The sequence below is a fragment of the Myotis yumanensis genome, unplaced genomic scaffold (assembly GCF_028538775.1).
Source record: "Myotis yumanensis isolate MYYU_CA2020_CCGP unplaced genomic scaffold, mMyoYum1.0.hap1 SCAF_12, whole genome shotgun sequence".
Classification (NCBI taxonomy): Eukaryota; Metazoa; Chordata; class Mammalia; order Chiroptera; family Vespertilionidae; genus Myotis; species Myotis yumanensis.
This window is the reverse complement of record NW_027223763.1, coordinates 3,126,616-3,144,841: the sequence shown is the minus strand read 5'-3', so window position 1 is coordinate 3,144,841 and position 18,226 is coordinate 3,126,616. Positions and strand designations below refer to the sequence as shown.

The window sequence follows — 18,226 nt, the reverse complement described above, 5'->3', positions numbered from 1 at the left end:
AATACATACACTATGAGCTGTATTTTAACTGCTTCAATTAAGATCTATGCAAAATATGTTACCTGTCTGCTGGGTTTCTAATTTTAACAGATACTATTTTAAGAGAAAAAAACAATCTCACAAAAATAACTTTCAATTAGCCAAAACCAAGCACAGACAGAGCTGGCCCGGGACAAAAGCCCTTGTTCTAGGGGTTACTCACTGAGGCGGCAGGACGAGCGTGGTGGGCTGCGCCTTGGGCCGGCGTTTCGCAGACACTCCCATCTGGTTAGCAGAGCGTTTCAGCGACTGTTGATTCAGGAGGCCGGATGCCAGGCCTGCGTGGTACTGCAACTGCCAGAAACAGAACAGGGAAGGAGGATGACCCTGGGAAAGGCAGGACGGGGCGTTCAACTAGCAACACCGTACATCTTACCCTTCCGAACACTTCAAGTCATTTCAAATACAGCGGCTAGCAGTTTGCTTCAAGGAATGCAGTGAGAGGGAGATAATCAGAGAACAGGAGAAGAAACACGAATGAGGCTGCTCAGCACATGATGAAGAACTGGAAACAATCTAAACACCCAACACTATCCGGGGAACTGGCTAGAATATTAAAAGAACTTTCTATCATTCTGCTGCACTGAAAAACAAACCAATAGGTTACTTTTTAAACAGAGAGACACTCAAAAAGATGCTCTCTAAATATTAATAGTGTGTTTCTAAGTGGTAGAATTAGAGTAATTTTTACTTTATTTTTTACTACTATTCATATATGCTTATATAAATAGTTTTAAAACCAATGTCATTCTTTATAAGAAGATCCATTCGTTCTTAAAGATTAATTAGTTCTGGGAACTCTTGCTACTGTCATGTCCTGCTGATACTAAAAGCCACATAACTCACAGTGACTACAGCAAACCAGGGGCAGAAGACCGCGGGTGAACAGATTCAAACATATCCGGAGTCCGGGTTCAGAAGCTCTGGGCAGTGTTCTCAGTGGTTAAGATACAATATCAACCATAATAAGTTCGGGAAGATATGCATACAATGAGTACAGGCTCCCTGGGGGAGGGGATGAAGAAGTTACTCTCACGCCTCGCACACACATGGGTACACTGGGTAAGGAAGCGCACACTCTAAGCGGCTCAGGGCCAGCTGCCTTTGCTTTGTTCTGGACAAACTGCTGAGCTGTGAGTTTACTTAGGAGATCATTTTACTTCTCTGGACCTTAATTTCTCTATTGGAAATGAGAAGTAATACTGCCTAGTTCTAAACCAAACAGGACTTTTAAAAAATCCACCCTGTTGCGTTATAATTTACATAAAATAAAAAGTACACGTTAAGTGTCCAGTTTGATGAGTTTTGATATGTACACATCTGTACAATTGCCACCCAAATCAAGACACAGACGTTTCCATCACTGCAGACACTTCCCTTGTGCTCAGTGCAATCTCCCAGCCCCCAACTCATACCACCAGGATATTCTGATTTAAATACAACTAATTCTCACTCGTTGACAAATGAAGCTTATATTCAATTTGACATGTGATATTGACTCCTATCTTCCTTTTAAAATCCCATACTTTTGTATTTTAGATCCTAAGAGCTGTCATCAATCTGTCTATAATAAAATTATCCTTGAAAGGTATCCCAATTTTGAACAGATGTAAACAACACATTCAAATGAGAAAATGCCAACCTGAGAATTTGGACTGAGACTATTTATAACATCTAGTATGTTTCCTCCTCCTTTCTCAAATTAAGTAAGGTCTTTCAAACACTTATTTGGAATTAACTGAACGTACAAATAGTAACTCATTCTGAGTCACTGAATCAATTTCTTTTCAAAATGCTCTTCAAAGGATAGATTTCCTTTGCAGAGTCGGCTACGCGGCATACAGCTCATGGTAATGAAACTGGTGAGCGCTGGCTAAAAGGGGCTGGGCCCCGGATGCAAAGGGTAATAATGTTCTGAAAAATAAATGGCCTCACCTAAAGCCACTGGCTGCACACACATAGAGAACGAGAGAAAACAAAACCAAACGAAATGGCCTACTTCTTGCAAGTGGCTATAAAGATGAAGGCATCCAGGCACCCAGTAAGCCTGAAATGTCTGTGTTTGGAGCATCCATATTGCTTTTTAACAGCCTCTTGATTTACGTGGTCGATTTGCTGCGGGAGCCTTATGGCTGCACAATACAAGACAAAGATGTATCACATTCATAATAAAAATGGAGCTCCCCTCATGGTGGAAAAGGGGGGCATAATTTGGCTTTAACAACTCATCTTAGACCAATGAATTTTGCTCAAATTTGTTTTTCTCCTACAGAGTTCTTAAATGGGGAATCAATGGCAGCGAGGGACAGTACAAGTTTGAAAGACAATGTTTCAAAATGTCAGCTACTTGGGTTTCGATCTTTCCCACCAGAATCTGCAATGAGTGCAATATGCACGGGGCTTTATGGACTTAAAGGGAAAGACAGCTTGGCAGGGGTCCCCTCCTGGCTCAGGGCGGCGGCTCTCCTTGGCTCTCCTCCGCTCTGTACTTTGTCAGGGTCCATGCAAGCTCAGCCATTCCGGCCCTGCTGACTCTCTGAGTGGGAGAGGCCTGCTAAGTAGGCAGAGTGGCCAGTGATTTTGCCCACCTGGCATCATTTCGATCATTTGTGCAAACAAACAAACAAAAGAAAAACAAAACAGCAGAAATGCATGCTGGCTGCTGGCTGTCTCCGGAAGGTTCCTTTGAAGCCTCTGCATCTTGGCCAGCCTCAAAGGACCCGGCACCCCGAAGGGCACATGTGGGTGGAAGGACTCCTCTCCCCAGAAAGCTGACTCACAGTGATTAGGCGACATCTGTTAATCACGTACACTTCTCCCAGTTTCCAGGAACACCGCTCCGATGTCAAGATCTATAAGGGGCCCATTAAATATTTACCGAAGCATCTTTATAATGGGAGAAAGGGTCAAAGTTAATAAAACTGACAGGCAGCTCCTGTCCAACTGGATTTATACATTATTTAAGCACTAAATACTCCATTCCACGAAACAGTTTAGATCTGCAAAGCTCCTGGAACTCCGTGCCTCGGCCAAAGGTTTTAAACAGCAGAAGGAAGTGCAGCTAATCCACAAATAAACATTAAGAACACATCACTCTCCAAAAGTCCTGCCGTAAGTTTTCAATTACAGGTTCTGTAATATTTTCTATAAAAATGCACTTCAATAAACATCCTTTGCTCCAAATGTCTGTGGCATGGAAACAACTGTTTCAAAAAGCAACTTATCAAAGTTCTAATGTGATTTTCCTACCCAAGGTCAGTTCTCCACTAACCAGCAAGAATAAAGTGAAAGAGGGAGAAAAATGCAATGATCTATTCTTTTAACTCCCAGATCTTACAGATGTGAGGAGGAGTGTTTATGCGGCGGGGGTGGGGTGGGGGGTGGGGGGGCTTGATAAGTGTAAGTTATCCCTTGGTGCTAAGCGATTTCGGTGTGCCCTGGATTTTGAGAGCAATTCTCTCAGTTCCAACTTGGCTGTCTATTAATGCCCGCCCTCTTTTTCCTCTGACGGACCTGGGATTTTCTGTCAGTTCCCAACCCGAAGCCCTTTCTAATCCATGTCTGCTAGTGACCCCTGGACCTGGGAAAATTACAACAATTCATAGTGACCTGGGGAAACACCATTTAGAATTAGGAGAACCTCGATTTGGCGAATGGGTTTTAACTAAGGCTGTTTTTGTGATGTTTAACCTGCAAAGGTGCCAAGCGTTGCCAGGGGTCCTGGTAAACCTAAGAGCCAGACAGAGAGCCGCGGGAGGAGAAATGACGCCTGGAAGCCCGCCGCCGCTGGGCTCTGCCTCTAACCACAGCTGTGTCCACATTTCAGGACCCTCCCTACAGGCACGGTTACACCCTCCCCCTGACCCCCCAGCTCTGGATTTCTAAAGAAGTTACACGCGCGTTTGGTTTCACCATTGTTCTAAAGCAGTGGTTCTCAACCTTCTGGCCCTTTAAATACAGTTCCTCATGTTGGGACCCAACCATAAAATTATTATCTTTGCTACTTCATAACTGTCATGTTGCTACTGTTATGAATCGTAATGCAAATATCTGATATGCAGGATGGTCTTAGGCGACCCCTGTGAAAAGGTCGTTCAACTGCCAAAGGGGTCGCGACCCACAGGTTGAGAACCGCTGCTCTAGAACCTCTTCAGCTTGCAGGCAACGGTCGGACTCACACCCACGCCCGACCCGCAGGTTGAGAACCGCTGTTCTAAAGGCTTCTACCTGCTCCAAAATGGACAGAGGATATGCTTGCAATGGACAGCAGTTTGAGAAGAAACAGGGTTCTGAGGTCAGAGCAAGGCCCTAGAGGAGCCCACCCCACCCCCACTGGAGGAGACGCGGCCGGAGAGGTGACTGGCCCAGGTCACTCCTGGCTTAGGAAGGCGGGCCACTCGGCAGTCACCCTCGGGATGAGTGTGCCGCACCTTTCTACCTGGAGGAATGGCTGGCATGTGTCGTCTCTGCTCCAGCTGAGACACAGCGGCTCTTCCTGCACGGGGACCCCGACGCACAGGGACCCGGTGTGCCCGGGAGGCGGTGTCCGCATCACCACACTCGCTGGCTCCTGTCGCTCCCTCGCTCTGACCTCTTTAAGCGCTGACACGCCTGCTTTTCCACCCTGACTCCAGCCACCACCAAAGTGGGGAGTTTGGGGCAGTCTCTATCTTACCATCTTAAGGTTTTAATATCATTCAAGGTAAAAAAAAAATCATACCTTGGAGAAAGGAAATTATAGAAATGTCAATACTGTCAGAAAATCTAAATTCTAGACTCAGCAGTAACACATCAGCCTTCCCAGCAACTCTGATCTGTTGTGTGATGGGGCCATCATGCCAGTGCCTAGTGGGATTAGAAGTCCCTTTACTGTCCTGAGAATCACGTGTGCAATCGGTTTCCACGCAGGGTCCTCTCTGGAAGTTTGTGTGACAGCCCGGGAGAGGGACGAGAAAGGACGCCATCCGTGCAGCGTCACCTGCCCTCAAACACAGAACCAAACAGCCAGAGCTGCTGGAAAGGAACCTGCCCACAGCCCCAGCCAAGGACAATGCCACCTGCATCGAGTCACCGCATGTGGGCCTGTGGGGTGGGGGGCGGGGGCGCTAATCTGAGATTCTCACACAGTCCCATTTCCCCTAAACCCGTGGTCGGCAAACGGCGGCTCTCGGGCCACATGGGGCTCTTTGGCCCCTTCAGTGTGGCTCTTCCACAAAATACCACGTGTGGCCGCGCACGAACAGTGCTATTGAAACTTCATGGCCCATGCGCAGAAGTCGGTATTTTGTGGAAGAGCCACACTCAAGGGGCCAAAGAGCCGCATGTGGCTCGCAAGCCGCAGTTTGCCAACCACTGCCCTAAACCATTAAACACCCCATCGCCACTCTGAGTGGCAGACCTTTGCCCTCATTACTGAATCTGTGTTGTTTGCAGCTAATGAGCGAGCACCGTGTGTGATGATAAAGCGCTGCCTCTTCCTTTGAACGTGACTCTGAGGAGAGAAGCAGGCAGCCAGCCTGGTGTTATCTGTGCCGAGGAAAACAGCCACAGAAAACTCCATCCGCCTAATTGTGTTGCTTGGATTTCTCTCTAAATATCAGATAATGGTATTAGCTTCTTCCCTCCTTTTATCTCACAAGGCTTCTTTCAAATAGCCAACTCTTCTTTTTTTTTTTTTCTTTAAAGAAAAACAACCCTAGATTTGAGCCTTCGTGGGGAAATGATCTTTCTATTTGGTCAAAACACCATCAATAGACCGTCAGAAGGAAGTGTCCAATTTATTTGCCTATTTGTTCTCACGGGGAAGCTAGATTCCAGGCCTTTCAATTACTACGCAGGCAAGACACGAACCAGGGCCAAGCCCCTGCTCAGCGGAGCGTCCCAGACATGCTAGTGCCATGTGCTGCCTTCTTTCCACATACAGACCCGCCACTGTCCACGCTCCACCAGCTGTCAAAGAGGTAAACAGAGAGGCCGGGGAGCGGCGTTTTCCCTCCTTGGTACCCGTGCTCTGGGGGCCATGTAGACAGTGCTCCTGGAGCACCCGGGACTCACACCTTTATTAATAGGCTGCAGCACAACCGGCCCGTTTACACCACAGCTGCACGCCTGTCACCAGATGTCAAAGATGCCAATCAGCGGGGGAGGTATCACTTATCTCTGAACAGATCCACGAACAAAGCCAACTGTGCGTGTGGCTGCAAAAGGAGGAAACGACCTTCACAGGACTCTGGTAATGCGAGGAGGACAAGCCCGGCCGGCGTGGCTCAGTGGTTGAGCGTCGACCTATGAACCAGGAGGTCACGGTTCTATTCTTGGTCAGGGCACAGGCCTGGGTTGCAGGCTTGATCCCCAGTGTGGGGTGTGCAGGAGGCAGCCGATCAATGATTCTCTCTCATCATTGATGTTTCTATCTCTATCTCTCTCTCCCTCTCCCTCTCCTTTCCTCTCTGAGGTCAATAAATATTTTTTAAAAATATTCTTAAAAGAAACCAGCAAACATGATTATTTAAAAATCACCATTCTGATAACTATAACATAATTAGATACTAGCAGCTTCTATGAGGCGTGAAAGTGATTGCTATGTGCCTCCTCTTGTTAGGATTGGTTGGAGAGCAGAAGTCCCAGGGTCATGAAATGACGATTTCTGCTTTGGCACCATTTTACTATCACCTTCAGGTGCAGCCCTCAGCTCCCTCTCTTCCTTCCCTCAACCTCAGCAGAAGGGGCCACAGGGCCACTTGTCCCTAACTTTGACAGATACAGAACTATGACACCAGACACGGAAACTAACAGGAGTGGAAGCCATGGGACAGCTGCTTTGCTTGGAGGCCTGTGAGGACAGGAGTCAGGAAACGGGAGGAAGCATTTGGGAAGACACATTTTTTTAAATGTTTTTATTGATTTCAGAGAGGAAGGGAGAGGGAGAGAGAGATAGAAACATCAATGATAAGAGAGAATCATTGATCGGCTGCCTCCTGCACTCCCCACACTGGGGATTGAGCCCACAACTTGGGCATGTGCCCTGACCAGGAATCGAACCAGTGACCTCTCAGTTCATGGGTCAATGCTCAACCCCTGAGCCACACTGGCTGGGCGAAAGACACATTTTTTATTGATCATTTTTTAAAAAATATTTTAAAAAATAATGTTTTTATTGATTTTTTACAGAGAGGAAGAGGGATAGAGAGTTAGAAACATCGATGAGAGAGAAACATCGATCAGCTGCCTCCTGCACACCTCCTACTGGGGATGTGCCCGCAACCAAGGTACATGCACTTGACTGGAATCGAACCTGGGACTTTTGTCCGCAGGCCGACGCTCTATCCACTGAGCCAAACTGGTTAGGGCATTTATTGATCATTTTTAACCAGTGCCTTTTCGCTTCAAGAACTGGAGGAATAAAGCCTGGTGACTGAGAGGTGCTGGGTCGGTAGCGCCGAAGTTAGGGCCCAAGGCAGCAGGGCCAAGGGGAGGGGGAGCTCTGCAGTCAGATAGCTGAGGCCCGCCCCCAGCTCAGCCCCGCGACTCCCCACAGCGCTGGGTGTCCTCTCCCTCGGCCGGCCGCTTCTTCAGCACCCGCAGGAACACAATGTGATCTCACAGCACACAGCTCTTGCCTGTGGCCCGCGCTGAGGCAGGCTTTGCCAGTGCCTTTCCCGACTTCCCCGCGGCCCGGGAAGGAGGTTGTCAGCCTTCTCTCCCAGATGAAGAAGCAGAGCAGTTGTAGGAATTAAGTGACATGATACATGCGAACGCCTGAGCACAGGGTCCTGCGCACACACAAAGACAGGGCCATTCTTGGGATTATCGGTCACTAGCCCAGGAATTCGCCTCCTCTAGCAATGCCAGCGATGACCGAATGGTCACAAAACTGATTAGATGATCATCTTTTCATCAAATACTGTCACCCTCAACACGTCAGGCAAGAAACTGTAAGTGTAAAGGGAGAAAGGAACCACGAGGCCTCCTGAAGGAGCTGCTGTGTTGAGAAGGAGGCCCAGACTCTGGTACAACCGAGGCTCAGCAGGGCGATGCCTCGAGCTCTCCAACCGAAAGGCCCAGGGGAGCCGTGGGAAGCGCCTCTGATACGCTGCGGGGATTGTTCTGATCTACACACAACCTAAATGCCCGGAGTTGGCTCAACCTCGGTGCCTTAAACGGCCGGGTTAGGAAGACGTCCTTACGCAGCTAAGAAAGCGCTCAGCACGGGAAGAGCAAAGTCTCCCTCCAGCCCAGAGCGCTGTCTCCTTCTTACAGGACCACTGACGTCTCACTGTCGGCTGGAAGTGTGAGAAAAGGCAAAGGAGACGCCAGCCTGTGTGGCTGGATTTTCCTCTGATAAATACGGGGCTGTGATTCCTTTCTTTTGTAAGGAAAAGAGCAATAGTCATCCATCCCAATAGTGGGCATGTTGTTGGTTTGAGATGAGCCACAGATGAGAGTGAATTTTCTACAGATCAGCAGGACCGAGGTGAACTCCACTCACCTCCCTCTAATTAGAATGCAGGGATGGAGTCGGCTGTCTGGGTAGACGTCACAGGGCCCTCACTTAGCCGACGCTGTGACCTTGGGTGCGTTACTCTACGTTCAAGAGCCTCCGCTCTCTCCTCTTACTGGGGGTAACACCGCTGTCAATATTCCTTACTTACTCTAGAAGGGACCTGGGATTTCACTGAGCGAAACCCACTCAAGTTCTTACAGTCAGTGAGGGTTAAGTACATGAAAGTGCTGAGCAACGTGGCTGGCACACAGTTCACACTCAATACACGTTAACTATGATTAGTAACAGGCTGAGGTTGCTGAGCCGTGAACAACTAGACTGAGCTCAGGGGTGACGGAGCCAATAACTGGAAGGCCTTGCTTCTGACAAAACAAACCAACCCCCTAGAGGAGGTGACCCGGTGAGAAACAGGCCTGTTTGGGGATGGGTCTGAGGAAGGGGAGAGTAAGGATGGCTGGACTGACAGAGAGCTGGGCCTCTGCTCCACGTGCAAGTGACTTACTCCTGTCAACGTAAAAAAACCATTGAAACCTGTAAAGAATTTTTGTGAGTTTATTTGAGCCAAACTGTCGACATATGCCGGGAAGCAGAACCTCAATGAATTGAGATAGTGCTCCGGGGCACGGTTACATCCGTATTTATACATGAAATTCATTGGTGACAGATTTAAGGAGGTGGGATTAAACGAAGCGGGGGGGGCGGGGGGGGGGACCTCTGTGATAGGATAAAAAGTAAAATGATGGACACATACTTAGGTGGGTGCAGGATCAATTAACATGATAATGAAGGAATTTGTAGTATCTGTCCTGGCGCCCAGAACATTTGGTTGTGCCCCAGGGGCTCCAGAAAAAAGGGAAGTTACAAGTTACCCAGACATTTCAAGGGTATGTTATCTTAGAGGCAAAAAGACAAATGGGCTCAGTAAGGATCAAAGTTGATCCTGTCAGTGAAGATACCGGCCTAGGACATAACTGCCCACCATAACTGCTTTTAGTTAACGTTTAATTTCAGACCATCCTTTGTGGTTACTTTAGGTCTCTGAGTCTGCTAGGCTGCCACGCAGGCCTTCCCTGAGCTTGTCAGGTCAGCGTGTGGCCCCTTTCGTCCACACTCCCATGATGCTTTGCAGCCCTCCTCAAAGTTTCCGGATTCTGTTGTGATGAACAAGCAAACCACCACAAAGGGGACCAGCAGCAGCCAGCGAGGAATGCCTCAAAATACTTGTTGACTCACTGACTGGTTCCAGAAGCGGGTCTCTACCTGGAACCCCCAGGAGTACGTCACAGAGGGAACCCTCAGACAAGTTGCAATTAGCTCGCTGGCCCAGCACCTGGACTTAGGCTTTCAAACATGGATGCGACATGCTTCCAGCAGGCAGGGATTCCGTCGCCCCGAATCCTGTGAGAAACCGGACTGTCCCGTGCGCGTGCTTTGAAGAGTGGTGCGAGAGCAGGCCGGGGCCCCACAGCAGAGACCGGAGAGCTCTTAGAATTCTGATCTCCTCGGGGGCTAACTACAAGTACACTTGATTAAGCAGACACAGACCATGTGTTGCAATGGTCTTCAAATAGTTAAATTTTCAATCTTTACAAAAAAGAAAATCCATCAGATTTGATTGATAAGTGTACTTTTTAAAACTAAGAGTAAAAAAGTGAAGATTGGCAACATTTTTCGCCATATAATTTGCTTTCTTTGCCTTTTTCCACAGCACTGCACATAAATCAAAGAAATGTTAAAGAGACCCATACATCACCAACTGGCATTTCCCAACTATTTACCAAGTCTTTAGCAGACATGGGCCAGGGTACGGAGACCACGACCAGAGAGGCTGAGCTAACTCTCCAACACTGTCAGAGAGTTAATTAAGTTCACAAATAACTCTCCAATGAGCAAATGATGATATTTAATAAGAACAGCCTCCATGAGCAGGGTTACAAGATAGGGAGGGGGTGGGAAGGAAGACAAGCCAACAGTTCTTCACACAAGAATAATGCAGATCTGAACAAGCTGCCTCTCTGAGTAAGCACGGAAAGCTGGGAACAAGGGGGGTGGGGGGAGGCTTGAAAAAGTAGGAAACAGGCTTTCTGAGCCACATTTTACATCGCCTTGCGGGGAAGAGACCAGACAAAAGGCATGGCCCAAAAGCTGTGTGACCTGCTCCTCAAGGTGGCCCAGCGGGCAGGAGAGGTGGGTTTAAATGGCTGCATTTCCCACAGAAAATGCAAGGATCCCCACAGGCTAACACAGTGAGTCCTCACTTATCATCAATAGGTTCTGTGACTTAAGCAAGACGTCCAAAGAATATCAATTTTACTAGAGAATAATTAATATAAAAGAGTGATGTTCCTATGGCATCTCATGATCATGAAGCACCTTTGAGTGAAACAATGCTATTGGAGGACCAGTTGTACTTAAATTGGTGGTTTATGTCCGGTTTCCAAGGACAGGACAGGGTGTGAAGAGGCTCAGGTTGCTACAACAAAGGACCATAGACTGGGTGGGTACCAACAGCGCTTGTTTCTCACATTCTGCAGACTGGAGCGCAGGGGCCAGGGGCCAGGAGGCCCGGTTCTGGGCACGGGCCCTCCTCCTGGCCTGCACACGGCCGCCAGGTCACTGTGTCACTTCTTATAAGGATATGAGTCCCATCATCAGGGACTTACCCTCCTGACCTCATCTAATTACCTCTCAAAGGTCCCAGCTCCTCATCAATCACATGTGCATTGGGGGAGGGGCACAAACATCCACTGGGCGTCTGTACCAGGTGGCACAGCCTGGTGAGTGCCCGGCCGTGTGCGCCACTCCTGGCTCCAGAGCCTCGCTTGGTCTCGGGACAGCCTCCTCGCCCCTGGCCCCCCGCCCTGCCCCCCAGGGCACTGCCTGGCTCTCCCCACCCAACACAAGGATGGCTCTCATTCGAATGGCGCTGCTGCTTCTTTGAAAAGTTCAACATTCACCACCGCCACCACCCACCAGTACTCCTGCCCTCGACCACTGCGCTCCAGGCAGCTGACCTGCGCCCAAAGCAGCAGGAGTGCCACTGAGGGGCTTTCAACCAGCTGCCAGCAACAGAGGGACAGGGGCCAGTCTCCTCAGGAGCCAGCGTTTCATTCTCTCTCTCCTCCTACGTGATGAACTATCATGCAGCGGCCTGAGGCCAGGGCCCCAGCGGGGCAGTCCCTTCCAAATTGCCAACGTGCAGCCGTCTGCGCGTGTCGCTCAGAGCATGCGGCGAAAGGAGACCCTTGTGGGAAACGAACGCCCAGCACAAGGAAATGTGCTTTTTAAGAAACAAAGTTAAGATGCTGCAAATCTGTGTGTAAAAAAAAGCAACGTGTATTCAAAATACGAGCTCTGCCCTAGCTGGTTTGGCTCAGTGGATGGAGCATCCGCCTGCAGACTGAAGGGTCCCGGGTTCGATTCCAGTCAGGGCACATGCCTGGGTTGCAGGCTTGATCCCCAGTGGGGGGCATGCAGGAGGCAGCCAATCAATGATTCTCTCTCATCACTGATGTTTCCATCTCTCTCCCTCTCCCTTCCTCTCTGAAATCAGTAAAAATATATTTAAAAACAACAAGCAAACAAATACACAAAACTTCTTGACTCTTGAAATTGCTGGGCTAAAATGGCCAGAAATAAAATTCAAAATTTGACCCAATGGGTTAGTGAACAATGTCAATTGTGTGAAAATTAGAAGAGTTATACAGAGAAAACCCACGAGCTCTCCCGGTGCCCTGCTGGAATGAATAGGCGTGTTCAGCGCACTCCCTCCCACTAAGATGGGGGAAAGGGACACACCAGCGCTGTGCCCGGGCAAAGGGCAGGAGAGGGACGACACAGGGAGAGAGGGCAACGCCGTCTTAGAAGACAGGAAGCCGATGGCCGAGCTCCCTCGCAGAGAGAAGCACGTGGAAAGGCCTCCTGCACTGGGTGGGGGTGGGGCTAGAGGGGAAGAAGTCCACGAGCAAGCAGAACCGGACTGCAGCCTTCCCAAGACCGGGAAGTGGGCGCCCAGGCGTGGGCGGCCAGGCGAGGGGTGAGAATACAACTCCCAGAGCGGCAGGCATGCTCTCCGGAGAGGCCGACCACAGAGGCTCAGGGCGCGGGGACAGGTCTGCACTCGGGGTGGCGAGCTGCCCGCCTCACAAGGAGGAAGGACAGGCACAGTACCCCACATGGCTCAGCTGTGAGCAGTCTTTACAGCACTAATAATACAAACACTGGGTATCAATTCAGCAAATCACTGTTCATCTTTATCTTCCAGAGTGGGGTCAAAGATAACATCTAAAATAGCAGTTTAAGTGAGCTATTTAGAAGAATAGAGGCAAGTATCCAGAAAAGAGCTACAAGGGTTGAGGGGAGCTCCGTGGGGAGTGGGTGTGAACAGGCAAGGCCTGGTGCTGCTGTTACCACCTCGGACCACTCACTTGCCCTTTCCCACTCCCTGGATGAGCATTAAGATCACGTTGGGAAAACCAGCCTCAACGTGAAGCAGGTCCTGAACATAAGCCCTGCGCACACAGGCGCATGCCCACCTGGGGACTGTGGGTTACTCCAGCAGCACTTAATTTTATTTCATTTTACTGCAACAGTTAAAGGTTTTTACTATAGCAGATGCCTTCCCTCCCACACATCAATTAATGTGCAAATCCGCTCAGGTTGTGGAAATAATGAGGTGCAGAGAGCTCTGTACTGCTGCCATGGGAGGTGGATGTAGTGGGCGAGGTGCTGCAGGAAGTGCTCACAGCGAGTGCTCCCCCCGCAGGGGCAGGGGTCCCGCTGCGCTAGCCCACCAGCCCCAAGCCCACCCCAGCTTCAAGCAGCAGCAAGATCGGAATGGTGACCGCCATGAACAACGGAGAAACAATGGGAAAATGGTGGAGACATGCAAGGGAGAGAGACAATCCATGCCGCGTGGCTTTTGGCTCCTTTTTATAGTTTCCCAGTCGGTGTTTACCAGAAAGTAAACTTTTGGGGAAGCAATGATGTGGCATCCGAATTCAACCGTGGTCTGTAATTTGGCAAAAGCACCTAGTAAGCCCACACGTTTGATTTTTCTTCTTCTTTCCCAAAAGGCTGAGCCCGAGTAGCCATGTTGTCTCAAAGCAGAGGTTGAAGACATTCAATTGTGTGCAAATTACAACAGCTGCCCAAGAACTGTCTCTGGTTTCGTCTTCACTCACTTCTTTATTTAATGACCTAAATGGTAAGATGAACAGACGACAGTTTCCTTTTCACCTGTGGGAGCACATCTCGTGCAGAGCACCCTGTCTCAGGAGGCAGAGGGACTGGGCGGGGCACCAGGCCAGCTCTCCAGGTTCCACTTGCTCCAATAAAGGGCTCTTCCTCACCCAGCCTCCCTCTAGGCCTCTGCTGTCCACCCCCCGCCTCCCAAAGCCTGGCGGTGAAGCCATTCTCCTCCTGGCAGTGCCCAAGCCTCCTTTCTAGTCGGCGATAAAGCGGCGTGTGAATAGCGGTGCAAAGCCCTCCCGCGTGGGGAGCGCACACAGCCGCCTCCGGCAGCCTGGCAGGAGCAGGAACACGCTTTCTTCCTCTCCGCGGTGCGGGCCGGACGCACACAGCACGCTAACCGGCTTCAGCCCCGCAGCCAGAGGCAGCCCCGCAGGTGTCTCCACACACCGCTCTCTCAATGCCCATCGGAGCCTCTGGCTTTGAGGACAATCCTTTTCTTTACACCCCATGAATCTGAAGCTCCCCTGACATTCTCTGGCCCGGCATTGTCTGTAAAGGGCACAGGTTAACAATGTTTAAGAAAAGATCACACACAATAGATAAATCATGAGGGTTCCTGGGATGCCGTCTGGTGCAGGGCTCCAGACTCAATACCACAAAACCAGGAAAAGACACCGCTTTGCTTTCCACTGGCGCACCTCACCGGGCTCAACAAAGCGCCATTAAAATGCGTTTGGGGAGCTGCAATCATTTGACATTTTTTCTAAGAAAATTTAAATTCGAAAAACTTTGGTAAATTTAGTCTTGTGAAGTACCACCGCCTCCCCTTCCACTCCCCTAAAAAGGGCAAGAAAATTCATCATCAAAGGTTACCCTCCCCCGAATGCCACCGAGCGTGGCATTTCAGCACATGCACTTGTGTATGTGAGTCTCCAACTGTTCTGCGATCTCGGCCACCGCTGCTGTGACCGATGAGTTAATAGCGGAGCGGCTGTCTCCTGAACCCCTCTTCCCCTCTTCCCTGCTGTCCAAGTAGCTCCAACCCCGTGTTCCCGCTAGGTCTCTGGATTCTACCTGGCAGAAAAGCAAGCGAACACACCTCCCATCCCTCCCCCACAGCCTTCTCCCCTCTCAAGAATCCAAGGACATTCCTAACTTGGTGATTAAAAATCCACTAATTTCATTTCAAAGTTCAACCATAACACATTCTCTCCTTTAAAAATTTTATAGCATCTACACTTTCAATTTGAGATGTTTCACTCATGCTAGGTGAGCCTCTTATGTTCTACATTAAATGCAAGGCATGTGTGAGCAGGACCATTAATAATATAACAGTGCCAATCTCAGAAGCAGCGACACAGCACAACACAGCCCTGCATGAATAGATGTGGGACCAGGAGTGCCAGCACAATCTTTATTAAATATATGGGAACAGAGAGGCGGCTCACTGCTCTGCCCCTCCCAGCTCGAGAATCAGGGATTTTTCCTTTCTTCCCCAAAGGCATAACACATCGTTAGCTCTCATAAATGCCCAGAGATCTGAAACAGAAAACAAGTGATTACCTTTGTTAGATTCAAAGGAGAAAGGGAAGGCGAGTGTAAAAGTGTCCTGGACAAATGAAGGTTAGAAACGCATCGAGCACATCAGACTCGGGATTGAAGATCACTACCGTCACCGACTACGATGGTAAAACAAAGTCTGGTTCTCTCGTCTCCAAGAGCCAGTTTCCCCACAAAGCCTGCCCTTCGCGGTGGCCAAGGATGCAGCGCGAGCAAAGCTCTCAGCAATGGCTGCAGAGGAGTCAAGCCCCTCGCCTCCGGGTCTGAAAGAGGCTAAAACGAGCGTGTGATGGAGAACTGGCCCTCGAATGGACAGCATGGGTCTGGACATGCTCCACGTCTGCTCAGCATCTCCCGTGCTGTGAGCTCGGGCGCCCTTTGCACCCGGTGGGCTCAGGCAGACGGCCTGACTGCACTGTGGCCTCACCTTCTGCTTGGCTATGAGCACAGGTCAGCGAGAAAGACTCCAGGCAGGAGAATGCTACATAGACATGGGTCTTTATTATAAACATCAAATTGTCATGCGAGACAAGCGGGGCCTGGTGCATTCTGACAACTGGAAGGTGGCGGGGGGTGGGGGGGTGAGATACACCCTTGTTCTTGGGAGTAAAGGGCCAGGTCAACTTTACAAACCAAAGGGCTATGGAAATCCGCATAGAGCAAGTCTATTGGTGCCATTTTTCCAACAGGAAACACTGAGCATTTTTTAGCAATAGGTATTAATGAACGTACATTACTTTTAAAATATATATATTTTATTAATATCCTACAGAGAGGAAGGGAGAGGTATAGAGAGTTAGAAGCATCAATGAGAGAGAAACATCGATCAGCTGCCTCCTGCACACCCCCAACTGGGGATGTGCCCACAACCAAGGTACATGCCCTTGACCGGAATCGAACCTGGGACCTTTCAGTCCTCAGGCTGACGCTCTATCCACTGAGCCAAACCGGTTAGGGCAAATGTACATTACTTTTAGACAAAATGCTAGTACAGACTACAGTATAGTGTGAACATAACTTCTATAAGCAGCGGGAAGCCAGAGAACCACTGTGACTGCTTTATGTGGCGGTCCGGAGCCGCCCCAGCATCTCCGAGAGACACCTGTACAATCGCACGCACAGTGAGTGACGGGGGAAAGGAAATGCGAAGGTAGCTAAGAGCATACAGAGCTCACGGTGCTATTCTTGTCATTTTCCTAGAAGCTGGAAATCTTTTCAAAGTTTCAGAGAGTGGTGGATGGCGCCCAGTCCTCTCGGTGGAGGCTCCCGACAGCTGGGCCACCAGGTCGTCAAGGCGAGCAGGCGAGCAGGGCCACAGCAGACTCTCTCGCCGTGGGCACGAGCGAGGCCGGAGCTCTGGTAGCCAGGACTGAGCCAGCCCACAGTCCTGGCCCCGCTGGAGGCACGGCAGCAAGTTCCAGCCCGGGCCCTGGTCACAGGCTGCGCCGCCCACCCGCCCAGTCAGCCAGGGTGAGCTGCATTCTGGGTGATGGCTCTGAAAAAACTGCCGATTCCTCAACAATAAATTAAAATTAAAAAGAAAAAACAACAACGGCGAAATTACATTCACGCTGGATTACAGCAGAAAGACGTGTTGGAAACATCTGAAAAAGCTATAGGACAAAAATATTTTCTAGCTGACATTTACTAAATAAAAACACCTCGTTTTCCTACGTGTTCAGGTGAGTTAGAGCGCGGGTCTTTGGTTTCTGCACTGCTGCTTTGACTGTAGCAGGGCTTATGATTAGTACGCCACGAGGGCCAGCGTCTCATGCTTGTTACAGAGCAGGAGGAAGTGGTTTAGGTCTGAATCCTGGCTCCGTCACTACTACCCGGTGACCTCGGGCAAGCGACCTGACCTCCCTTCCCAGGGTCCTGGTCACTAAGACAGGAACGATGACATGCATGCACCCAGTGGGCCATCTGTGGAACCTGGAGCACAGCTCTCTCTGCAGACAGCGGTGATTCTGTTCCAGGCACATGATCCTGTTCCAGGCATGGTGCTTGGTGCTCCGGACACAGCTCTGCCTCTGTAGCCGACAGCCTGCGTGTATAGAGACATTCCCCCAAACCAAAACTTAGTGCCTTTTGTGACAAATGTCTTGCCATTTGAGGTACAGGTGCTGGAAGCCGGTAGCAGAAGGACATTCCCAGTGGAAGGAACAGCACATAAAAAAGCCGGAGCAAGAGGGGGCTCAGCACGTTAAAGAAAGCGCGAGAAGAAAGTGGTGTGAACGTTTCATCGCAGCGCTGGGGACAGGAGAAGCGCTCCGAAAGGGCAGGGGAACAGCAGGCACTGCAGGTAACAAGCATGCCCTTTACCGCCTCGCTCACCATTCCTCCCTTTATCCCGGAGACTGGGAAGCGCAGTCACAACGCAAATGAGCGAGAGCGACGGGAAACAAGCCTCTTAACGCACGCTCCAGGGTGCGGGGCTGCTCTGGGCCGGCGACTCTCCGAAGCGCTTTCCCATTCAGTGTCACCTCTGGCATGAAAGCCTGAACATAACAGCTGCGGGAGAAGGTTCGCAAGCCACGCTTCCATTCGATGCCTGGGTGCTGGTTCAGTCCGCCTCCATGGCTGCCCCCCCGCGCGTACACAACCAGGCAAGGCAAGGCTTTCCAAACCGCGGTTCTGGGGACTCTAACCATTGGGACAAGTTACCGGCTTACACAACCAACAGCGAGCAGTTGCAAGCCATGGAGCGGTTAGTAATTCATCCTTCAAACGCTAAAGCCTGGACGGCAGAGAGCAGATGGCTGTGCAACCAGCAGACAAATCCGCAGCAATGATGGGCCCGGGTTGGGCCCGCTGCGGTGGGCCCGGGAGTGCGCTGGGCTGCCACGCGGGGAGGGGAAATGACAATAGCGGGCTCCGAGTCTCCGGGGAACATATCGGAATGAAAACTGGCAAATAGGTAGGGTCCCCCCT

General features: G+C 50.2%; 1 protein-coding gene across 1 annotated transcript in view; it reads right to left on the bottom strand.

Moving 5' to 3' along the window:
* The window catches only part of MED27 (mediator complex subunit 27), a 136,954-nt gene that overhangs the window by 81,891 nt on the left and 36,837 nt on the right, over positions 1 to 18,226 (bottom strand). The window contains exon 3 of the mRNA XM_070430009.1: positions 203 to 333. Coding sequence (XP_070286110.1) covers positions 203 to 333 — 131 coding nt within the window. The remainder of the gene's footprint in view (positions 1 to 202; positions 334 to 18,226) is intronic.